Source organism: Haemaphysalis longicornis, unplaced genomic scaffold (assembly GCF_048455015.1).
Source record: "Haemaphysalis longicornis isolate Haplotype H1 unplaced genomic scaffold, Haemaphysalis longicornis Haplotype H1 scaffold_3, whole genome shotgun sequence".
In the NCBI taxonomy this organism is placed as follows: domain Eukaryota; kingdom Metazoa; phylum Arthropoda; class Arachnida; order Ixodida; family Ixodidae; genus Haemaphysalis; species Haemaphysalis longicornis.
The window spans coordinates 103319488-103345668 of record NW_027526335.1 but is presented as its reverse complement, the minus strand read 5'-3'; the positions used below and the strand labels follow the sequence as shown (position 1 = coordinate 103345668).

Genomic DNA, 26181 nt, shown 5'->3' with positions numbered 1-26181 from the left:
GTGCCCTCAGGCCACCAGTCACAATACGGGATCGCCAGGAGCCAAGCGTATCGTTTGTATGCCTGCCTCAGAAGCATGGAAACGATAAAGAGAGACTCGAAAAGAATGCTGTCGCGCATAGGCGAGACGTCACGTTATTTCTATGGGCGTGCGTGTATTATTGGTTCGTTTTATAACAGCGGCTCAGTTGTGCATTTCTACTTGGCTGCGTTTACAAAAATGCTGCTATAATAGGGCTTATGAGGCAAATAGCGTCACGATAAAGATTACACATCGATGCCGTCTGTTCGGAGATTGTTTGGATAACAAGGCAATAACTCGAGAGTTGTGAAACAAATCGGGTTATATTATTTGTATTTGGTTTGGTGCTTAGTGTACGTCTTTGCTTGTGTTTGATGGAAAGCCATACTTCCCGGCCTTGTTTGGAGAGGTTGGAAAGAGCCAGCTCACAGCCTTTAGGACCCGATGGACACCGGGCTACCGTTTAGTGAGAGGGTTCGAAGCCTAAAGCTGTCCCTAGCCTGTGTTGCCACACTAACGAGATTACACACGACTCATGCTTGTCAGTCGCCTCGCGGGAAGTTTTGTAAAGAGATTATACTCGATGGCTGATTGGATGCGTGCGACCGGAGCGAAATCGCTTTATTATGCTTGGCTTCTCAATAAATCTGGTGTCCCGAGAGCAGCAGCCTATTTCTACCGTGAAAATCCGGGTACCAGCTCAACGCTGTTAAAATCAACCGACTGTGTTGCCCTTGTAATGGTTGTTCTTTAAGGAGGTATCAAAGCGAATTCAATTCGTGAGGAATTCGTCGAAGCCGGATTTCGGAGGGGTTCCTCAACAATGAATCAAGTTCATGAAATCAAGCAAGATATTGAAAAATTCGGAAAATTCAGCGAATCTTGGTAGCTCGCTATTTAAGATTATGAAAAGGGGTTCGAGTGAGTGGCCGCCACCACCGTGGTGGAATATGTGAGAAATCAAGAAGTACAGAAACCACTAGGGGCTGTTTGAGGGCATCTGCTGAAGATGGACGCGTGCTTTTGATAAAACTAAGTTCTGCGCTACAAACCCTGTTAGACAAAAAGGCACAGTCTCTCCCAAATTATCAACAGCCTGTGTGCAAGATTTTTTTTATCAAACTCAACCATGAAAAATCAATTTTACATCAAACTCAACCACGAAAAATCAATTTTATGATTAAATTGGGTACACTTGAGTAAGTTAGGATTTGCGGATTACATCGTCTTATTGAATCGTTAAGACAGGGATTACAGGAAATGCGTAGTGAACGTGAGCTCTAGTTGCAAACATTTGCTGCAGGCTAAATATTGAATGCAAATAAACCAAGATAAACGTTAAATCAAATGAACAACCAACTCCAAAAAACCAAGATAAACGTTAAATCAAATGAACAACCAACCCCAAAAGTTTTGGCGCTATCTCTCAAAAGATAAACAACGCATTTCGGAGATGAATGTTTCAGGCGAAAGTATTGTTGTCGCGACTACCATTTCTAACAAATTTAAGGCCTTTTTCCAATCTGTGTTCACGCGGACAGCTTCGCACGCTGCGCTGCCGTCATGTGTTTTTGATTGTCCTATGCCTGAAGTAGAAATAACAGAGGATGGTGTCCTCAGCCTTTTGCATAAACTAGACGTGAAGAAATCAGCTGGCCCCGATCAACTGTCCAATACATTTTAAGTAAAGATGCTGCATGGGTAGCTAAATATCTACATCAAATTTACGTTATGTCCTTACGCACTTCGACTACTCCCGATGACTGGCGCTCGGCAAAAATTATTCCCGTGCATAAATCTGGCTCTCCTCTAGAAATTAACAACTACAGGCCAGATTCCTTAACGAGTACTTGTTGTAAACTATTCGAGCATATTATATATAAGGCCATCATTACTTACCTAGAATACAACCATTTGCTTTATTCCAAACAGCATGGTTTTAGATCTGGCTTATCAACCGTTACCCAGCTATCTGAAATAACGGATGATTTAATTAGTACACTTAATACAAATGGTCAAGCCGACGCTATATTTCTAGATTTGTCAAAGGCGTTCGATGTCGTCCCTCATCCCGATCTGATTACAAAACTACTCGCAATTGGCATCGAACGAAAAGTAGTCGCATGGATAGAATGTTACTTAAGAAATAGAACACAGTGTGTCACCAATAATGAGTGTATCTCCGAAGACTTGGACGTGTACTCTGGAGTTCCACAGGGCTCTGTACTGGGCCCTCTCCTTTTTTTAGTATATATAAATGATATTTATCTTACGGTTGAACCCCCTATCCATATTAAATTATTTGCGGACGACTGCTTGGTATACACAGCTATTAATATCCGAGATGACCAAACTAAATTAAACAATGCTTTGCACTCAATTAAGACATGGTGTACAAAGTAGGGTTTAAGAATAAATGCTACTAAGACAACTTCTATTGCATTCAGCTACAAAAAGAGGCCCCTCGGCTTTACTTATTCTTTAGGTAATGTTACCATCAACAAATCTGATAAGGTTAAATATCTAGGCGTCACACTTACAAGCAACCTCAGTTGGGAAACGCACATTGATAACGTTTGTCAGGGTGCACTTAAGAATTTGGCATTTTTGAAAAGAAAACTGCCCAATACCCCTCCTGCTGGGAAATTAAACGCTTACAAAGCACTAGTACGACCTAAGCTGGAGTATGCAGATGTCATTTGGAGCCCTTACCAACAATACTTAATAAGTAAAATTGAAAGAGTACAGAATTCAGCTTTGCGCTTCATTTATTCTGTTTTTTCGCGTCACTCGAGCGTAACCACTTTACGTAATAGGACAAACCTCCAAAAACTCGAGCAGCGTAGGGTCATATCTAGCTTAAAATTTCTTTATCAGCTTTACTACGGTCATTTCAAATTGTCGCGGGAAAACTACATCCAAGAGCCTTTCAAACATTCAGCGAGAACTCATCACGGTAAGACTATTAGGCAACCGATCAGTTACATTATTTGCATTAATTTTCTTTGTTTCCTCGAGCAATTTCTTACTGGAATATGTTACCTGAACAGACGGTGAACTCTGTGTCGTTAGAAGTGTTTTCTCAGCGTATTGATAATATGAGCTTTGGTTGAAGTGTTGTTTCACAATTGGAAGACATTATTATTTCCTTTTCTTTTCCACAAGCGATTGTGTAAGCATATTTACGCCTCCACCTATGTGTGTTGTACGTTTTAAAATTACGTCAAGCAACACTGATGTATTGTCGAGTTGTATGTTGAATTTCGGCCGATGTATTTCTTTGTCTTCCCTCCTGCATGGGCCCGAGAAGGGCCTGCAGTATCTGTAAATAAAAAAAAAATAGGCATGCAAGAATTATCCCAGCCTCACTGAGGTGGGCATCGCGAACGCTGATGCTAACAGCGACGCTGCCTGGCGTTCCTAATCGCAAGGCTATGCTTCATAGAACTTCTCGTAGCCAGAAGATCGACTCCCGGTGTTAATCGACCAGATTTCGGGGAAATCCCGAAGGTGGAGTAAGTTTCTGTGGAGTAAGGTGGAGTTAGTTTCTAAACATACTCCAGCTTGGGAATTTACCCGAAATATGGTCGATTAACACCTGTCCATCCCTTCGAGTTGTTGTTTAATTCGCTCTCGCGATACAAATGACTAGCCTCCTGGTTAGCTCAGTTGGTAGAGCGACTGCTCCCGTTAAGCGGTGGTCCTGGGTTGGAATCCTGGACCAGGACGAATTCTTCTTCAACTGCAATGTTTCTGTGAAATCTGTATAGCTTTCCTTTGTAGCCGTACGGCTGCATTGAGGTGGGTGTCAAATTTTCCTTCGCACATCGATTCCCGTTCACGCCCGCTCGCGTCACCAGTCTCGCTGGTGCTCCAGACGGGAGGCTTCTCTTCCGGAGAGCGCGCGACTTTACCCGTTTTCCGAACATTAGAGAAACTACCGGCAAGCGCACTCGTCTGTATATGCGCGTTTCTCCGATCCATCTGTTGGGCGCGCTCTCTCCAGTCGGTCGACTTCTCTCTTCCTGTTATTGTCTCCACCCCCCTGCGCTCGGCGAGAGCTCTCACCCGCGCGTTGGCTTCGCCCACCTGCGCTTGGCGCCCGCTCCCCCTCTCCCTACTACGCTGCACGTGTGCTTGGCTTGGCGCCCGCTCCCCCTCGCTAGACTATGCCCTCTCCACATGGCTGCGCCCGGGTTTCTATGCCACGTCCCACAAAAGCCTGGACCAAGAATAACTTCGCTGTTAAAACCTACAGCTTTGAGGTGGGCAACCATATTCATGAACAAGCCAAGCATTACAATTAGGAAAGTTATTGGTGTTAATACTATTCATGAAGCGGTTTAAGGAGTATTCAAAATCATAAGCGGCAAGCTACCTCTCTGACTAAAAACACTATTATAAAACCAATGTATATCGGGCATAAACTGGACGTCTTCCTAGATACCTTCGGACCACTACACGCGATGTTTTTATTCGAATCAACTGAATCCCTTATGGCGGCGCCAAGCAAGCGCGTTTTGGTGAGGTAGCAAGAATATTACTCAAAGCGTACTCCATCGCTTAACTGCATGCAGCTCTGCACCCTCTGGAAGAGGAAGAAGAGTATGAATTCTTCATCAAGCTTATCATCTGCACGCACGTGCCTCCAACAACAATTGACCTGAATCGCAGAATAACAGGTATAATTACCGTCTCCTTCAGCTCCCTTTATAGAAAAAAAAACGTGGAAATATCGCAAAACTTCCTCCGCGCCAAGTTTCCTGTGCAAAGCAGGGACGGAGGGAAAAGAGACATCGACGTAAAACAATCCGTGCTGAATGCAAAACACATCGAGCCACTTGCACAAGGAGCTCAGTCCTGCATAAAACAGAGGATCGCACATTAAGGAATCGAACAGGGAAGCAGAATAAGCAGGCTCAGAGTAGGCACGAAGGACTCCCCGCGGGTGCGTCGGCCCTCCCCGCCTCCCGCGGAAGCTTCGTGCCAGGGCCGGAATCAATAAGAAGTAACCGTTCTGGTGCAACGCTCGCATTAATTTCCATCCGCTTTTGGGCTGGGAGGACCATTTGCCTTGTCTTCGGACGGGTCCGCACCGAGATGCTAACAAAAGGGTTCTCCCACAGATTTATGCCGTCTTCGTGCATGAGCAATCGTGTCCGGAGACGTTATCAAAAGCAGGCTCGTGACACAGAGAAGCCACTGAAACAGATCGAGTGGTCCATGAATTCATGCGGTCTTCTTGTCCGCTCGCCGCGTCGTGCACGCTCGTGTACGACTCTGGCCTGCCTCAACAGCAGCGGGAAAGGCACGATGCAGATTTACGCTACGTATTCCGGAAATTATGCATGCTAAATTGATCGGCTGTGCGCATCTACTACGGGAGACACTTCCGGAAAATAGACAAAAAGCAGCGAAGCGCGTTGTAATTACATATCCACTCCTGTGCTTCTTGCGATTTTTTAGTTGGTGAAAGCCGAATGCAAAGATAATGTTAGTTATATTCATTTCGCGGGCGCCGTTGGCATTCATTTTTAATTACGAATAGGTAATTTGATTACGCATACTTATAAACTTCCAATGGGGGCCGCTGAGTCGAATCTGAAGTTCTGTTTGGTCAGTATGTAGATGGTTCATTCCCCGAAAATTTATCCAGAGCTCTAGGCGTGGGTCATTAATCTTGTCGAAACGTATCGCACAAAACGCCGAGAGCATGCAAGACACAAGACAGACGCAGCAGCATTGAGCCGTTCGCATATCCTGAAATTTTAACTTCCATGTCTGGGTCAGCGCTGTCTTTCTGTATATTGTTGACCAAATAGTCAACCCAAACGCATCCGAAGAGGATTGTTAAATTCAAGCTCCTTTGACATTAGTTTTTTTTTTTTTTTTGCGTACGTGGTGCGGAGGAGAACGACATTACGCGATTGAATTATGAGTGGATTACTGTTTTGGTGTCCGTATAGCAACATCTGGCTTTGATTATTTTAAAGCAGTTACCCATTTCACAGAACGTTCCTCAGCGGTTGTTGTGGCTAGAAGTTCCGAACAAAGATTGATGTTTTAAGACCACAAAGCGAAACGTTAAGCCTAAGCTTCTAAACTCCGGTGCACACCTGACAGTTGTTGCGGTTAATCTAGAAGAGCAATACGCACCCACGTAGTTTCCCTTGCTTATAATTGTTTTCAAGGGTGCGAAATAGTTAAATTAGTCATGTAGGTAAAGGTTTCAATGACTGACAACTTGAACGCAAACAGATGCAAATAGCTACAGGGGAAGGTGCCAAACGAAGTCAGTACACGCTGTGTCCGGCGAAGCGCGATCGCTCACCAGATGAATTCAAGGAAAAAGTCCAGAAGTTGAGTAACGGTGCCCGGTGAGGCTGACCAAATGAAAACATCATATTTCATTAGATACGAAGGAATATGGTGTGTGCCCGAATAAAAGCGCCTATGACCACACATTTCAGCAAGGGAACTAAATGGTCGGTTTAATCATTACAAAATGTCCTTTCGCTGAGTGTCATATCTGGAGCACACTTACACAAATTAATTGCGCGATGCATAAACGCGCAAATTAGGTGCGTATCCCCCCCCCCCACCTTCAGCACACTCGATTAGTTTGTGGACACTACGGGAAACGAAAGTAAAGCCAAGAATGGGACATAGAATCGTTGTTCGCGGCAGCAATTTGTATAAATGTTTTATGCAGAAAATGAAATAAATTCACGCATCGGTCTGCTTATGCTCACTTCTTTTTGTTGTTTAGTCCTAAAGAAGTGCTATATACAAATAGAAATATAAACAGAAGCGATACGAGAAGCCCAACCGGACATTTCGCGTTTCCGGTAAGCAGGACATGACATTGCCTGGAACACATGATAGGCAACACGTCCCGATAAATAATACGGTTGAACATGAAACGATAAATCAATACGGAATACAGTTCAGGGTGTTCACCAGTGTTCCATAACTTAATTACTGCGAGTATGGAGGTGTAAAGGCGGATAACATAAACACGTCTGCGAAAAGGTTTGCTGCAGCCAACGTAATCGCCACTACGCAGCCTTTGTCTCTTCTGTAGGCTCAGTACCCTCGTGATTACAGATACGCTTGCTGAAGTTCGCGATACACTTGGACCCCGCCATGTTTACTAATGCCAGCAAAGTTCTTTGTTAGAGGCGTTCAGGTTAAATCAGAACAAATTTTCTTTCGGAAATTGTAACGTTAAATTTCAATTTCGAGCAGCGTAAATCCAAATACCGTTTTTCCTTGGTATGTATATAATACTGGTGCTGTTTTCACGAAAATGTTTCATAAGTCTTCTATTATCACTGAAGAAGCGTTTACACACGAACAAGGTTCAGCAGGTTAAAATGACTGAATTTGGCGTCAATATTTTTCCTAACAACGCGAATCCAAAAAAAAAAAGAACGGTGGTTGACTCCTCTGTCATAGAAATCGGTAAAACACGAAGGTGAAATGTGCAGCGAAATCTACAGCTGAGCATGATTTGCGGGTCGGCAGCTGTCTTGTGGGTGTGCTTGGCGAGCGACGTCCCGCTGGTGGGTCGCTTTGGCAAAGGTGTACTGGCGTCATTTCCGTGACGGATATGACGTCAGTGAAATCTTGATGGATTCCGGCATAGACCCTTTCCTGTTAAATTATAAAACCCGAAATCGAACAACCTGGGGCGGTATTCTCGTAACTGTCCCTTTTGAAAACGTCCCTTTTGCGACCCTTTCATCGTGACGTACTTCCGGTTAAGCAGTGGGCCTTTGATTCAAATACCATAACTGTTCTTGCAAACGCATTTTAAAGAACTGAAACCGTATCAGAGTATCTTTTATGTGTTTATTGTTCCGCGAGCGAGCCAACAATAAGGCGACGAAAAACCGTCTGCTCCAAATCGCCTGCTCCGAGTAGCCACGGCTGTGACACCCGGATGTGACGCCATGCAAGCACGGCTCCGCCGTGCTTGCATGGCGTCACATCCGGGTGTTCGCTTTTAGCCAATCAGGGATTGCTCAAAAGGGACACTTTTGAAAGGGACACAAAAAGGACAAAACACGGGAATACCGCCCCTGGAGTATAACGTACTCTTTAGTACTGAAGGTTGCTTCCCCGCAAGGGGTGCACCCTTTACAGGCAGCTGGCTTCGTTGTATACTGGCGTCACTTCCGTGACGAATATGACGTAGGTGAAATCTCCCTGAATCCCCGAATAAAACACTTTCGTGTTAAAAAAAGATAATTCAATTAAAAAATCCACCTGCCGAAAACAAAGAGTAACGATTGCAGTTAAATATCCGCGGGATGCCTCGTTTAATTTGGCATGAAAGCGAGCAAGATCGCACGGGAACAACATCCCGCTTCTAACGCGCCTGTACGTGACAACGGCCGCCCGTTTTAATGCCAACCCGCGTTCCGTTCTCACTCGGCCCGAAACGCCGTCGGAAGCAGCACGGGCCACGCCGTTCTACGATACGGGACAAGGCGGGAAGGCTAGCGAGACATTCGCCTCCAAACTCGGGAGCGCAACAGCCAGAACTGGCTTTCCGCACTAATCACTGATCTCGAAATAAGTGACGTCATTAAAGTGTCGTTTCCGGCCTGACCGCGCCGGGCCTGTTTGCTTCCTCCCCCTCCCCCCTTATGCCCCTCTCCCCAACTCCCCTTCGTCTCGTCCCTGAAACTTTCTCCGGGAGAGCTTTTCCTGACAGCGCTCTCTCACGTCGCTCGCCCGTTTTGTCGTACTTTTTGTACTTTTACTTTTGGTCGTTCGAACCAGAGGGAACGGGAGACGAATTTCAGCCAGGAGGCTAATGAGTGTCGTTCCGTTTTTCCCGTCGTAGAGTCCCGCGGCTGCAATTTAGACGGTTGCCCCGTCGCCACTGAGTCAGCGAGAATATTTATCAACGGAACGCTGCCGCAGAGCTCAGCAGTGGGGAATACGTTTTTATACACGATTTAAAATCTTACCCGGCCGCGCGCTTGTACGAACCTAGCAACTGCGGCGTACGCGTCTGTGTGCTTTTTTTCCTTATCTTGCCTTCCCTTCGAGCGCGATAGGTCAGGCACGATGTGCACGCATGGAAAATGAATTAATTCCAGAAGAAATCAGAATGAATGTGCTGCGCTAGTCGCCAAACTTCGTCAGCGCTTGGGCACAGTTCTGCTGTAGACAGGGCTGCCAGAGGGTTCGTTTCCGCGGCATTTTAAATTAGCATTCCTACCATCACGTGACACGCGTTTGATCTCCCATAGCAAGCTCGGATCTTGGGGATTGGGTTTTTCGGTAAAATGTTCACACATGCGTGCTGATTACAGAAGTAAAAATTAGGCCACTAGCAAAGTGCGTTTCGACTAAATGTCCTCTTTGCTTGGCGATGCAAACGTGGGTATGTGCGGGCCTCACGCTAAACCTAACGTAACTCTCAATTCGCCATCTGGTATCCGCTACTTCACGTTAAATTAGTGACGTTTAATGGCACGTCGTAAGACTTAACGCTACCGAACGGTATGCCAACGTATGAGCCCAACCAGGGCGACTGGCGTTTAGCTCTTACTCATTGTAAAGAAAGAAAAAAAAACACGGAAAGGGAAACGTATGAGATAATTGCGAGAATGCAAGAGCTTCGCACCCCCGCCGCTGCGTCACCAGAGACCACATTACCGGTGTATAAGTTCGGCATTTGAATACTACTGCTTCCGGATTTGCAACATCATACAGAGTGCTTAGAAATCTTCGCAATCTGTTTCTTGTCATTTTAAAGCAACTGATTTTGATCGTATATCCCAAAATGTCATCAAAGAATCCTTAAAATCGACAGCAGTACGTCAACAAATGTCGCTGTAGGTCGTATGACATTGGGACACGGAGCGAGAATACATACAGGAGGGGAAACAGCCCATTGCGACAAGCGAGGACAATGGACCAGATGATGTCACAATGAAAACGAAGGCGGACTGCAAAGCTTCGTCGCTGCGATGGCAGGAAGAGGGTAGCGGAACATGATGGACGAGATGATAGAGGCCGCAATTCATTTCGCGGCGGCGCAGTGACATGCCGATCGCGGCGTTCCCGCAGTTTCTTCTCCCGCCACAGACGCCGCAAGCTTAACCTACGACGAGCGCTTATGACGTTATGTGGCTGCTCTGGGAAGCCTCATTTCCCGTACTCTCTTGTTCTGGCTCCGTGTCTTGGGGTGATCACCTGCTATTCTTTGCCTGTATGCATTGCAAAATACGTTTATATGTTTATTATACATTAATTTGTCTGTATGCAATGCGAATACAGAATACTACCGAAAGTATTCGCGTGTCCGAAAAGGCGAGCTCTCCGCCTTCGACGATTTTGCTCACCGCATTCCCACCGAGAAGGCGCTGCTTGCTTTCATCGGTGCCTCCGGTTTTGCCTTTCTAGACCTACGATTCTCGGCTGCAGCTTCCTGTGCTTATTGGCGTCTCACACGCTGAACATACACCGGGCTACAAGGAAGTGGTGTTTACAGTAAGTGCGGCCCTTACCGCGTACGTAACTTTCGTGCATGATAACGACGGTTGGATTTTTCTGGCGCCAGACCAAGTAGAGCACAGAAAGCGCCAAACAGAGGTGATTAATCAATCTTAACAGCGTCGGGAGAGTGCCTTTTTAATAAGAGACAGCCCAGATACCATAAAAAATTCCCCGTATTTCCCCGAGGGGAAGAATGTGAAAGTGCGAATGCACGAGTTGAATTTGCGCGGTTCGGTAATGTTCGCGAAAGAGAGATCACACACACACACAACTACAAAGAAAGAAAGATGCATTTATTCACAGACACCTATTTGTGTTGTCGTTGTACTTGATTGCTAGAGCGGATCTAAGCTTTGAAATTTCGTGTCAGTACTCCTTTAAGCAGGTGCATTAGCCCTTCTCACGCCCGATTCTTGGCCAATCCCCCACGTGGGTATGTGCCATGTCAGCGGCCAGGCAGCGCGCGCCCATCTCCCTCCGTTGCCAAGGAAGACGAGGAGATTCCTGGCCAATCTCCCACGTGGGTATGTGCCATGTCAGCGGCCAGGCTGCGCGCGCCCATCTCCACGTGCGCGGACATCGCCGGTGGACGCAGGTTCAGGGTCGCTTAAGAAGTGCATTCGCACTTAATTTAGGACACCGCACTCATTCATACCTTGACTTTGGTGTCAGCTCTGCAGTCCTATTTCCATCTCTTGCGCGGGGTGTGGGCACACAGTCATATGGTAGTGACCACTTTACAACTACGCTGACAAACATTGGTAGAGACCATTTTTGGGATTAAAACGCAGTTCTCGAGGCTGTCCCTGTATTGTCACCAGAGAGGAGGTAGAAAGAGGAAGAAAGTTGCAACCCTCCTTCACCGATGCGAGCAAACGCGCTCTTTACGTGTTCAGGAGGGAGCGGAAGCCGCCGCTGAAGGTGAGTCGCACGCTGGGGCACCCGTTTATACAGTCGCGCTACACCAGAATAAGGCACGCGTAACCCTTTGAACGTGTAAAAAGTGGTGGCTGCCTCAACACCAGCGGACACAGGACGGCGCACGCGCAAGGAGCATGCAGGCGTCGGCCTGTTGTAATGGTGTGACATCGTCACAAAAAAAATCCCCTGTGTCAAAAAAGGGACGCTCGCCGTACGGCTAGTTATGCACGTGGTTTTACGTCCAAATTATACTAGTCGGCTGGGGTTTCATCGTTCCTAACGGTTTTTGCGAAAACAGCTTCATAGCATTAACACACAAAAGCCCTGCCTGTTCATTGATATTTTTTTTAGCTTACCGCAGTAACGATAGCCCGGAGCAGTTTCGTGCAATAGCCCCGTAGGCTTTCACCGTTATGGCACATCGGAGACGATACGCCACGTTTTATGCGAGTGCTCACGCTACTCGGCTGAAAGAAAAAAGCTGTCGTCAGCGCTGAGGAACCTAGACTCTCGGCGGCCATTTTCGAAGGGAAAGATTCTGTGCCACTGGCCTTCTCAGTCATCCGCTCAGAAGGCGACTAAGGAACTATTACGTTTTCTACGGGCGACGAACTTGAACACTAGGCTATAGACTGAGAGCCTCCAGTGTCAATCACTCTCAGTGCCTCAGTGCTGGGCATACGTGCCTGTTCCAACTTTTCCTCTTTTTTTCCTCTCTCTTTTTTGCCCATTTCCCCTTTCCCACGTGCAGGATAGCAAACTAGGCTCTAGCCAGGTTAACGTTCCTGCCTTTTTTCTACATTCTTCCTTCCTTCCTTCTATCTCATGCTGTGATGACATCAGGAGCGGTTTTTATAACTTCGAACCTTTCTATGGTCACTTATTTCGGAAAAGCGCTAGCCCGTCCGTGACGTAAACGCTTTGCGCTTCATAATGATACATGGGTCTAATGTACGTATAATCGGAAAAGCCTTATGACTACGCATGACTGCCGAGACTTATGATACAATCACTCACTTATGACGACACAACTACCACTTAGGAGTCTTTAATTAAGTCATAAGTTTATAACACAAATAGGTCTGTTTAAGCCTTGACGGTTAATTACATTGTGATTATTCAGCATGCTAACTAAAGGCTGCTAATGTCTAGTATGACTAGCCGAAACTAATATGACTACTAGAGGCTTAGTAAGACTAGGGTAACGAGATACCAACTGAGACTTAGTAAGACTAATTAGGACTAATTTACGGTAATTAAGAATAAGTAACACCGCCAAATATTAATTAAAGGCAATTAGGTCTGACATGACTTAATTAAATTAGGCCTAATGAAGACAACTGCTCACCTAATTGGGCAGTCACAACGTCTCAGCTAGCCAATAAAGTTCAATCAACACTAACCAGAACTAATTAGTCTAATTGCAGTACTTAGGGCAATGCGTCATCCTCCATAGATTACCGGCATTCTAAGGGAATCCTGTTGCTCATCTTGAACACAATTCCATCGAGTGTCCAATCCATGCCGCCAACAAAGCGAATTCCGCAAATGACAGCAAAGTGCATACCATTCGACGGAAAAATGCGCTCTTCACTGGGACACTTACCCTGAAGCATTTAATTTCTGTGACTCTACGCGTCCCCATAGCATAGCCTAGCAAAGCATAGCTTGTCATTTTCGCTTCGTGTCACAGGTAACTGGAGGCGGCGATACCACACAAGGCACATTAGGCGCCGGGAGTCCGCTCGCCAATTAGGCCTGATTGCGGGACGCGGGCTACTCACCAGACTTTGATACAAGCGATCAACAGTTGCTAAATACCGTTACTCGTTGCTTGGTCAAAAAGAAACGAAGTACGTTACTAGTTGCTGATTCTCAAAAAGCACGCATTGGTTTTTACGTAGGTAACAAACTACTTTTTCGCTGCTTTGACACAAGATGATAGGCAGGGGTGTTTTGCGAGTTTCATTGCTTTTCGTCCTCAACCGCCATTACATTTAAGCTGTGGCTGTATAACTAAGTTGTCGCAGGAAATGTTTCCGTGCTTTCTTTAAATAGACATCTCTAGTGACGCTGAACAGTGAGCGGGGAGTGCTCGATGGAACAGCGTGGCTGAGTTTCGAAAAGCACCCGTGGATTTCTTAGTATTAGGTAAATGCCGACGACGGGAATTCATCAGCTCCAATCAGGAACAAGGCGAGTTATTTTTCGTAGCGTGAGCTACACTGACTGAGGTTGAGCAGTTTCACATGGCTTCTGGGGAGCCGTGCTGCGCATGGGCGAGGAGCAGTGACTTCACATGGCGCACAGAACCTTGCTCGCTGCCTGGCGTCTCTCACACACCCCACGCGCCCAGTGTCTTCGCCGACCCCCGTCCCGCACGTGGCGGCCTGGTCCACTTGATGATCATGCGAGGGGTGGCCGGGTGTGGAACCAATGGCTCGTGCGTCGCAGCAACACCGGTGTACGCCTGTGGAACCAGCTTAGCTCTGGGACGATTCGTGACGCTGCGCCGGAGCCGCTTCATAAATATACATGTGTCACATAATGCGAATACCGTGTGTGTGCCATTGAAGCAGCAGTAAGCATGATAATCAAGCTAATCCTAGACAACAAGGAAAGCTAAGAATAACCAGCTCAACCTTAGCTCACGCTACGTATATCCTGGCATAGCCGAGCTAAGCCACAGCTAATTTTTAACCATTTAACAAAAAATTTTCGGCAACCTTAAGTTGAGGTTAACACCATAGGAAGGTCGTCAGAAAGAAGCTCTGGAAAGGTATGTCCGCTGGGCGTAATAGAACAGTACGCGCAACAAAGTGAGGCGTGCGCCATACAGTAGCCAGGCACAGACGCGGGGAACGACAGGAACACAAGACCGAAAGAGAGCCTTTAAAGCTGCCCTGCTTCATTCCCTGCTAAATCATCGAAGGGGACGAGGATTTGCACGCGGTATAACAACCATCCTCTCCCTCAACATCGAAGCGCTTACCGAAGGCGCTAAGAGGGGATCTAGGAGAGCAGCTGTTCAGGCCGTTTTTACCCAGTGGACGCATCCTATTATGGTCGTTATAATGATAATAAAAACTGCAGCGCTTCAGTTTTTGTTTTTCTTTTTTCGAACGAAAATTTGATTGGCCTTTCAAGGACACGCGCACACGCCAAACTACAATGGTCTTGAAAATTTAAATAAATCTAATACGAACGCTCTCCTGCAGCCTGTAAGCTACTTCTGGGGAAAGCGGGGTGAAACGAGGCATTAAAGGGCAGCGGCCAGCTGCTCTCAAGGAGGACCTTCGAAAACAGAACAAGACCGTATAGCGGGGGAATGATGACGAAGAGGGGGCAGTTCAAAAGGTACTTTCACATCGAAACTCGAGAAATAAGGTTTTGGGGAACACAAAAGAGGCCAACACAACGTGGAAAGCCAATTTTCGCCTTCTTCTAAAAAATACAAAAGAGAAAAGGAAGCGAGGAAAATGATTCTTCGCTGAAAAAACGTAGTAGAGAAAGAATAAGATTGTAGAGGATGGAAATGAGTACCGGACCGTCTCCCCAAACTTTTTTAGGTGGCCAGATTCAGCGGACGCGCGCTTCCCTCTCGCTTCTATTAATTTGCAACGCTCCAGCCAAAGCCAGCCAAGGCCAGCCAAAGCCACGTGAGCGGGCCTCCGCGACAGAACAACGCTATTGTTTGGAAACACAAAAGGTGCGGGGCACGGTCGCTAAACGCGTTGTTATGGAGGGCTTTCACCGTTTTCACACGCACGCACATACACAGCTGCATTAGGCGACGCGCTAACATTCGCTAATGTAAGGCCTCGGCTCAAACCGGCACTATCGTATGCGCGCGGCGTGCCGAAAACAAAAACAGAAAAGCTGGCACTCCATTCCCGCCCAAAACCTGTACCGTGTGGTAGCCACGCTGGTTTAGTTTGGAGTACGCGCGTAATAAACGAAGCAAACCTGGCGCTAGGAGTTCACTATAAGCGGACTCGGCTAATGAATGACTCGAGATGCCGATTAATTTTCCTTTCTTTGGCAATCTTCGCGTAGCCTGTACGCTTGCGCCCCTGCGCTCAATCTCCGCTAGGGGCCGCAGGGCTAAATAGGTTCCATTAAAACGTTCCCGTTTTCTCTTTTGTCCAGGAGCCCCGGTCTTGTGTTGCCCGCTCTATTCGGGTCTTCGGAAATTGTTGCGGCGGAAAAAAACAGCGTGTTAATTTGAGTCTTGCGCGGACGCGATTGAACGTATAGAGAGTTATCACATAGAAGCATGTGGTACGATCGAGCCTCACTGGTGTGCTCCACGTCATAAGATTCTTAATATCAACAGGAGGGTAATTTGTCGCTAGTGTTATGGCAAGTGAGCGAAAGAGCTCTGTGCCGTCATCGGGATCATGGGTTGTGTTTGGTTCAGAACTGAGATACACGACCACAATGGTCTGGGGGCCCTGTTAAATTTTTTCGCAGCAAAACGGCAAGTAAAAGTTGCGTCGCTGATAAATTATGCTGTACACAAAGAAATGTTTTTTTCTAAGCCGCGCAAAGTACGAAGGAAGTCAGGCATTTTTATTTACGAAATTAATTTGCGAATACAAAGCATAAGTGGAAATTCACGCGGAGCGCAGCTTCAATTGCGTGCCACTCCGATTTCGTCCTTCACAAAGTGATTTTAGAAGTATTTGTTTCCGCGAAAAACAAGGCGCGCTGCTCTGGCAAGACGACGAGACGCTTCCGTCGACGCTGCCAATTTGTTTGGCCGGCGACCGAAGCGTGGTCGGTGGCACTTCCATTAACGCTGCAAAACCGCCTGAAGCTTCTACTTGACCTTGGCTGAGCCTGAAGGCCAGAGGCACGCTACCAGGCGTTTCCCGGGCTTGTACCTGGAGACATAAGCTTTGCTTTTAAAAAAAGCAGGTGTCCAATACAGCGGTCAACTACGAGTATATTTAAATTTGAAAACATGCTCAATGAATTGTTGTTTGATTGATTGTGGGGTTTAACGCGCCGACGCTACGCAGGCGATGAGGCACGCCATAGTGCTGGGCTCCGTATTAAGTTTGACCACCTGGGGATTTTTAGCCTGCGCAGAAATCTCGAACACACGGATGTTTTGGCTTTTCGCCTGCATCAGAAAAGCGGCCCCGACGGTGAATTGTTGTCTCGTTTTAGTGATAATATTAACAGAAACTTTTATTTGGACTGCATTTAATGTCGTTATTGACGCACACGCACGCACACATGTGCGCGCACGCACATGCGCACTCAGACACACTCGCACACGCACAGCACGTGCGCACAACACTGCAGGCAGGCGAGCACGCACAAAGGTTGACGGGTCTTGAATTACGCAATGTTTGGCAATGCTCCTTATCGTCCACGCATCGATGAAAATTACAGAGACGACCATTGCTTGAATTACGAGTTCTTTGAAAATCACCTAGTTCACGGACGAGCAGGGTTACATCACCGGCGTGGTACTTTGTTTAAGGAGTGCGCAACACAGACTGCCTCCCCAACCCTTTGGCGTTTCCAGATCCTAGGTTTCGTTTCGCACATGAAATTCGCAGACGAAGTGTCTCTGCCCCAGTAAATGGCTGAGTACATGCGCGCCTATACGCTGCCCGATTCAATTAACGCTCGAACAATCACAGGCAGGTGGCAGGTGTCGTAACGTATGATAGTCACCCACCGCTCTCATTGAAAGGTATACGGTGTTCAAAACTGTCGTAAGGTACAATTTTCAGCAACCACCCACATTCAAGCGTACGCCATTTGTAAGTTAGACAGCTGCACGGCGGAGACTTTCGGTCCCTGTTACAAAGAAGGAACCTTTGCAGCCTCGAACTTACAAGACCGAGCGATACCAAAAGTTAACAGCTGATTCAACGATGGAGCGAACCAAGAAACGAGCTAACGAACTCTAGAGGGACAAAAGTCTTAGCCCTAGCCCATTTGGAAAGCGACATCATACCGTTTAGGGTCAAATACTGCGCACATACCTCATGCCGACATACCATCCCAGCACGATATTTATTTCAAGTTAGGACGCAGTAACTGTGTGCTCTTTGCCTCCACCGTGAAATATGGCGCGATCATCATAGCTTTCATTTTGGGATGGCTTTACGTATATACATCGCGCTACTGTAAACCTGCTGTAGGAGTCATGCTAAATGGTAGCAGATATCCAGGCGTCATTGGGAAACTGCAAGTAATGGGAAAACTCAGAATTATTCGCACTGAGTCTCCCGTTGCACCTCGTTTAGCTCTTGAGGGAAGGAAGAAAAGAGGTAAAAGGAAGGAAGGAATGTTAATCGGCCTATAGGCTAGTTTGCTACCTTGAACGCGGGAAATGCAAAAGTGGGAAAAAGCGAGACATCAGAAAAAAGCAAGGTGGAATGAACACAGGGTAGAGAGGTGTGCTGCCCAGCGATAGGACACTAGACGTTCGATTTCAGTGATTTTCACTAGATTCTTTCATACTGCAGCCTCTTGTACAGGTTCGTAGTTCTCACGTAATGTAGGGGCGCCTATATCACCTCGTGGGTAGATGATGGAGAACGCCAGTGACGCAAAACTTTGGCCCCAGAGAACAGCCGCCGACAGTCTTGAGGGAGATTTGAATCGTAAAAGAGCGAACATTCAACGGTGCCTTGATAAGCAGAATTCTCTAGATTTTGTTGTATGCACGTCATCAAATCCCCTTCCATCTGGAACCCCCCCAGAATTTACCGAAGCAGCAGCAGAAAGCACTCAAGGGCTGTATATTAAAAAAAAATAAAGAATGCTCGGTCTTTACACTCTCTAGGGATGCTACACACTTGAAGCATGGCCCCTCCCGCCGACGCTGCGAGAGTGTTCGCACGTCACCAACACGTGTTACTCTGATGTAAAAAAACCCCATCATTTTGCACATAACGCCATTCCAACTCGTATTTTGTTTCCGTGAATGGGCACTGGTTCCTGCTGGAGGCCCTCCTAAGACACGGACGAATGTTTCGCCTAGACATACACAGCTTCGCTGCAAAAAACACTCGACTTTACAGGAGGTTGTACTCACTGGCCCGAACTTGGACGTCTCTGCTGCCGACGGACCCGGCGGCGTTGGACGCCACGCAGCGGTAGGTGGCCGCGTGCACGTCCTGCCGGTAGTCCTGCGCTCGGAAGGGCGCGAAGGACAGCGTGCCGTCCGCCCGCACTGCCAGCACGCCCGGCACGTCGCGCATGGGCAGGCCCGTGCTGGATCGCACCCAGTGGATATCGGGCCTCGGGTCACCTTGCACCGAGCACGGAACAAGAGCGCCCGTGCTGTTGTAGAAGGTGACGCGGCTCGGAGGCTCCATCACGAAGCTGGGACCCGTCGGCCGCTCGCTGGGCAGCCGCACTGCACGGAGAAGAGAGAAGAGAACAGGAGGAATAGACGATTAGTTTGCCAGGCAACGTGCGTGATTGCGTATATTCAGGCTAGAATCTCAGGTAAATGCAGAATTCCGCAGGAAATATTAGGCTTCTAACGCTGTGACCGGAAGTCAGAGCTCGTCAGATCATTGATCTCCTTTCAGGCACTACGTTGGCCAACACACTTATCTATAATACGGCTTTCGTACTTCTAGCCTTATCCTGCCTCGCCTGATAAAGACGTGAAGGAAACAACAATGTCGTTCTGAAGTCTGACCCACCACTTTTGTCGTCATGTTTTTTAGTAAAACGTTCGTTTTCGCAATTTCGAGAGGTAGCTAACTGAAGAAGGCATTGCTTTACAATACGAGGGGGGGGGGAGCGCCGTCACGTGGTATTTTTCATATTTCCCGGGGTTTCTTTATTCCTCTAAATAAAGGAGTACGCAATTAGTCAGTCGCTGAAAATACCGCAATTGGATGCCCCTCATGGGTACCTAAAACAGCCTTACTGACGCTTTAATGATTAGGACAGTAATTTGTCTAGTGAGATAATTAATTACAAATTATTAATTTAATCTCATTAACGAAAAAAAATACTCCTCGATACTTCGCTGTACAGGAAACATTACGCACTAGGTTTTCTTGGAGTAACGACATTTCTCTTTTAAAAAGTCTTGGTGCATGATAGCTGGGACACCATGTATATACACGGCAGCATTTGTACAAATCTTGGCTGGTATGGCTGGTACGAATACGTTTACTTAAATTCGCTTACATTCCTTGGAGGCTAAAAATTTTGCAGCTATGCTCAAAGGCAGGGAAATACGGTGCTTTGTCATTCAATTTTTAGCCTGCACTGCGACTTCTGATTTCTTCAATATGATGTGGAGGAGTTGAAAAAAAAAACTATAAACACGAGATAATCACCAGAGTGCCAACTCTGCCAGGGGAGCAGCGTTAACGGCGATTCCGCGAGCATGCCGTTTCACTTAGGATTTGTTTACTTGCAGGGCGCAACGCAAGTCAAGAGGGAACTTTCCCTTGCACCGGATCATCGGAGCTTGAGGCAGTCGCGAAAAAGAGAGCGATAGTGGCATGCGTGCTACACTGATAGGCCGCTCGAGTTCTGTGCGTGGTCTCAACAGCCGTTGCCGTGCAACCAGGTGACTCCAAGGTTAATTTTGGCCTTCGCCTCCAAGGCCCGTAAACTTGAGCCCATGGCTGTACATTTGACTTTCCCGCGTTTCAGGTGTCTAAAGACAGCTTTGACACTTCAATCATGCGATAAATCCGGACACACAAAGGGCGTACACGGGAGTGTTGTCGACTTCAGCTCCGAGAGTGAATTTGACATTATGACATGTATCAACATACTACATCGTAGGGTGCCCCACCACTTTTTAAAGCCCATATAGGGTCCCCGGCACATCCATGGTTGAGAAACATTGCTATATCCCTTGAGATGATTGCAAAAGTATGCCGCAGACTGCTACATAACTCATTCACTGCTGTAGACCCAGAAGGTCGGCTTCCCCTACCTTTAGTCTTGATGTACAGGGAAGCCCAGTTTCTTTCGTTTCCGTACCCTGAGTTATGCTTTGCTGACTACACTGTAATATAATCTGCGCCCTTAAGTGTGTAAATCACTGTTTATAACAAACACCAATACACCCTAGCATATAAAAAAACAAGAAAGCACCCTCTAGTGCGTTTTGTCGATTATAGCACCCTTTCACCCTAGCAAAGACACAATAATACACCCTTTTAATCAGTGCTTTAATGGTTAATTACACCATTCCAAGGCGTGTTTTTATTTGTTTTTTATAGCGTGTAAGGTGTTAGTTATAGACAAAACAGTGTAAATCGTTGTACAGCGTACCTACTAGAAATCCCTCTGGTAACAAGAAAGCCGATAACCGTCGGGACCATTTCACGCAGTGTTTTGAGTTCTGTTTTCTTTAGGTTCGCTACGCCGCGATGTAGCGTGCGGGAATGCGAGCGACTATGAAATACTTTTTATAGCTATAAACCGCCCAAGTTGGGAACTAAGATACAGCGTATACGGCGCGGCACCACGGCTGACTCGCTCGCGCTACGGCCGTCTCATTACGGCGCGTGTTCTTAGCCTGGAAAATGAAGGCATGCTTATCTCATTAGGCTTGCGCCGCGCGGTTGGACATACAGGAGCGCAGGCGCACTTATCTCGTTCGTTCTCCCTCTTTCTCGCTCATTTCTGCGAATCCTTTGCACTCGTTCTATCTTAGCACGGAGCTTCAACTAATTTCAAGAGGTAATTGTGTTCGAGGTGTATACAAAGCGGCGCTTCTGCCGCACTTCCGCGGACACTAGCTAAAAAACGAAACCCGTGAATAGTTTTGAAATTAATGTTGCTTACGCGTTAGTTAACTAGTTCACATTATGATAGGGATTTATTAGATACCTGTATCCGACTCGACCAACAGGACAGTGGGGGCTTACGAACTAGTTCGCAAGTAAAAAAACGTTTATTTTAAATCCATTAAAAAAAACACGTGTCATGGTAATCAAAGTTTATTCTTTTAGCATCGCTGCCTTAACCACCCTCATTAGCTCGAAACCGTGCCTTGCAAGAATAGCTTCCGCAATTATATCTCTTATTCAGTCCAAGCGTACTGAGGTTGCTGCGGCTGTGCCTACGTTTTTGCTATCGCTCTGTTTTAGCAGTAATCAGTGAGTCGCCGAGAAAAGTGTGGCCCGCTGGAAGATTTAAAACGTATAAGTTCGGGTTTAGCGCGTCGAAGAAGTTTACGTGGCCAATGAGGTGTGCCGTGGTGTGGTGGGGCTCTGCCTTCGCCTAACTCTCACGGGCCCAGGCGTTTCCATGTCAATTCAAGTCAAGTCAAGCCAGGTTTATTTATCAGACATACACAAGGGCAACTCTGGATGGTCTCCCGGGCTAAAAGCTGCACTAAGCAGCTTGCATCCCCGTCTCATTATGTTTCATCTCTGTCACAAAAACAGCCACTGTGGTGACATCTTGAGTATTCGTGCTCAGGCCTTTGTCCGTTTCTTAATTGGTCATGTCACAGTTTCACTGACACCGGATGCTTTTTGGAGGCTTGCAGTGGCGACACCAGTACCACTCAAAGTACACGCGTTCAGTCTATTAATGATTAAACCATCCCGAGAGACAGGTTCTCTGTGGAAGTTATAGCTTCCATTACCCGCAGTCAGATTCTCTTTTCAATTCTCAGCCCTGCGGGCAAACATTTTTTAAGGCAGTGCTGGTGTTCGCCAAGTGCATAAGCTACAGCGTCGAACCATAAAAACATCTGAAAGCATGTTCTGGAGAGGGAATCTGTTCGATCCTGGAAAAAAAGGAAGAAATGGCGAGGTGATCCCGCTACGTAATATGAAATGGCAGAGAAGCCATGGCGAGGTTCTGAGTTTACAAAGGATAATCACGTGCAAGTTGCGGCCGAGTAATTTTGATATTCAGAGCCAAATGCGTCCCCGAACACACGTCGCGTATACTTCTTTGAGGCACCGCTCGTGTGGTCGCGCATGCCAACTGGACGCTTTCTAGCTACCGCAGTTCAACGACTACACACCGATTCGTCTACACGCTAACGCCGTTCCTCCATGGTAGACACCGTTAAATCATTCACGCAAATTTTACGCCGCTTTTCGGAACCACGAACACGTGAGTGCGCTTACTACGTCAACACTTGCTAGGGTGTCCACTTGGGTCGTCTAATTTAGTTAGGACAACAAATTCACGCAGCGCATTTCAAATGAAGACTCATTTAGGCGAACACCTGCCACCGCTACAGAGAGCGCAGCTCCCTTGAGAAAAGCAGACGATGCCTGCAGGAGAGCATGAGGGGACCCGCCGCGGTGGCTCAGTGGCTAAGGCGTTGCGCTGCTGAGCACGAGGTCGCGGGCTCGATTCCCGGCCGCGGCGGCCGCTTTTCTGGTGGAGGCGAAAAGCAGAAACGCCCGTGTGTACGAGATTTCGGCGCATGTTAAAGATCCTCAGGTGGTCAAAATTAATCCGGAGCCCTCCACTACGGCGAGCCTCATCGCTTGCGTTGCGTCGGTGCGTTAAACCCTACAATCAATCAATCAATCAATCAATCAATCAATCAATCAATCAATCAATCAATCAATCAATCAATCAATCAATCAATCAATCAATCAATCAATCAATCAAATCAATCGATCGATCGATCGATCGATCGACCGATCGAGAGCATGAGTGGGCCGCCACAAAGTAGGGTCACGGGACGGAACACCTCATGCAACCTCGTGAGAGGCGCTACGTGAAAGGGAATGCTGTCGCGTGCTATAATCGGAGGCGAATCTGCAAGAATCGGCGCCGCAAGTTTACGGGTTATAACAGTTATAACAGCGTTATCATGGCGAACAGCGTCGTGAGAGGGCCGATCCACAAACCCGTAATATTACTAAGATGTAAAGAGATTCTGTTATGGAAATTGAAAAGCTTGAATTGAGAAATAAATCTGCAGAAATTCAAAGAATTATCTACTAATGGGCAGCATTCCTACGCCGCTTTTCTAGAGTGTGAGTTCTTTACAGACAAATAATACTATGAGTAGCGAAATACATTAGATTATTTTAATATTTTTAAGTTTTCTTTTGTTTTTTTTTTACCAGTGATGTAAATTTATACCATTATAGCAATGAAGTGCCTTTATTTCGCTTATTATGTCTTTTTTTCTCGATGATGCAAGGCATAATGCAGAGTTGGTCCGTTTACGCTGTTTTTTATTCATATTTCTCTTTTCCAACGTTATTTTCCTTATTGAGGACTTTTCCCGTTTACTCTTTGGTTTTGGCGGAAGATGTACAAAATGCATATTTTTGGTTTTGTGCGATCCCTCTTGTTAAAATTTTATTTTTCTGTTTTTCGAATTTCTTGGTTTTTTAAAATTCACTCCAACCAATTATCTCCATTCACGCTATTATAACGATTAAAACAACAGGGACTTCCACCAAATCTGCATTTTCGCTGAAACGTACGGTGTTACACTGCTGGTTTCTCGCCTCTTTCGTTATTTTTCATTTGTATTTTGAGCGTTCTGCTGCGAACTGTCTTGTTTATTCTTCGGTTTTTGCGGGAGGTGTATAAGATATGTATAGTATGATTTTGTCGGATCGTTTTTGATAAATTTTATTTTTCTCCTATATTTTTCTTATTTTTTGTTTCAAAATTCTGTCGGACCAATCATCCACATTTACGTTGTTATGTCGATTACAGGTGGAACTGCCGCGATGCCCGAATTTTAAAGAAATGCAGGGCGTCACAAACCCCGCCGGGGGAGGTTACTCCGCAAAGAATGCTACGCATTAAAAAAACCCACGCGAGTTGTTTATTTCCAAACTGCATTCGTCAAGTTACCCCTTTTATAAGGACTCCCCATGCACAACTTCTTTTGTCCTTTTCTAGCGTTACATGCTCATTCGCTGCGCCTAACTGAAAGAGGTCCGGGAGGCCAGATTGATGGCGCGGTTGGCGCGTGTGTGGTGGTTACGGACAGGGATTAATGAGCGCGGCGTCCTTAAACCTCTGACGTACCAAGGTGGAGCACCATGGCTGATCCGAATCAGGTATAAATGAGGGTTGGTTGATAATCGATCTGCCTTGCGGCTAACCAATCAACCTTCCAGCTAGTCGAACTTTATTCGCGATTAATCTTTTTTTCAGTTAGTCAGTCACATCAGAGTCGCGTGAGCCTGATGAGCCAAGCTCTTGGAGCGCTGCGTGAGCCTGTTTGAAGATAGATTTGTCGTTCACAAGACTCGCCTTACATTGCATTACATTGATTGATTGATTGATTGATTGATTGATTGATTGATTGATTGATTGATTGATTGATTGATTGATTGATTGATTGATTGATTGATTGATTGATTGACAAAAGAGCATGAGTGAGATAAAATATGTCAACGAGAACAGCCGATGTGTCAACGAAAGAGCCAACTGAGCCTAATTGAGAAACCCCCCTTGTGGTTTTCTCCATTTCACTTGTAAATTCCTTACTGCCGCGCGTCACCGCGGCAATAAAGCATTCGCCACAAACTAGGTGGCGAATGCTTTACGGAATGCCTACCTTCTCGGAAACTTCACGCACACAATACAAAATCGGCCGAACGCGCCGGTACGAATCATCGTGTTCTTGGGCATGATGAGCTGCTTTGTCTGCACATTCATTCCCATAAATGCCGCAGTGGCTAGGGAGCCATTGAAAAATAATATTGTGCCCATGCCTTGTTAGGAAGTCATACGCTTGACGAAAGTGCCCAATTGGCCGACATCCCGTTGTCGCGCCATGATGCAGCAAGGTTACTGCGCTCCATTGCCCGCGAAATCCCGCTGACCGTTTGGAATACGCCGCAGTTTTCAAACCCCCGCCTGTACTCGCTCGACCGTGACCTGCAGCGCCACTTACCCACTAACATGCCACGTTCAGATGCCAACCTACTGTGCCGACTGTGGATTGGAGTTGCTTTCACTAAAGCTTACTCATTCACTATCGGCATGACTGACAGCCCTGCATGTGACGTGTGCGCCACGGACGAGACAATAGAACACCTCTTGTGTCACTGTGTCCGGTTTGCAACGCAGAGACTGTACCTGTCAACCGCTTTCCGGAAACTCGAGAACGAGCCATTAACTGCGCAAACTGTTCTGTGTCACAGACGTAGCCCATCACAGTCCGAAAGGGCCACAAAAGCACTACTTCGGTTCCTAAAGGAGCCATGAAGAGAAAACACAAGTTTGGTTCATTCAAAATATTGTCTCGTTAGAATCATACTGACACCACTTTTAACGTAAACTTCGCTCAAATAAGCTACATAATTAGGAAAGACGGGAATGGTCATGCGACCCACCAGCTCATTTCCCGCAACAGAACCTATGATGTCACATGAGCTAAGCTCTGCGATTGGCGGAGGCTGGCAGAAGCAGACGAAAATTAGGTAGAGCTTACCAACTAGACGAACGAGCGATTTGCGCTTAAATTTAGGGCACATTCTTTACAAAGCAATAAGAATGATGGGACAAACAGTGGAAGTTACGAAAGCACATGTAAACATAGAAGTACTGATGCGTACTGCTGTTCGTACTGCGCACAGCATGCTTGGTTTAGCTGCACAGCACTACGGGGCTTGGGGTTGTCTCAGACGACACTGGCCGATTGACGCAAGCAACGGTGTCTTACGCGACCACATTTGTCGAGCGAGCACTGTTTCAGGGAAGGAATATTTTCTCCCAGAACAAAAACAAGCCAGGTTTAAATACGGGCAAAAACAAACC

General features: G+C 46.6%; 1 protein-coding gene across 2 annotated transcripts in view; it reads right to left on the bottom strand.

Moving 5' to 3' along the window:
* Positions 1-26181, bottom strand: part of LOC144174972 (cell adhesion molecule Dscam1-like) — a 675942-nt gene that overhangs the window by 387207 nt on the left and 262554 nt on the right. For both annotated transcript variants that reach the window (XM_077703965.1, XM_077703964.1), the window contains exon 2: positions 18524-18847. In XM_077703965.1, the coding sequence (XP_077560091.1) occupies positions 18524-18806 (283 nt within the window). In that variant the 5' untranslated portion in view covers positions 18807-18847. The remainder of the gene's footprint in view (positions 1-18523; positions 18848-26181) is intronic.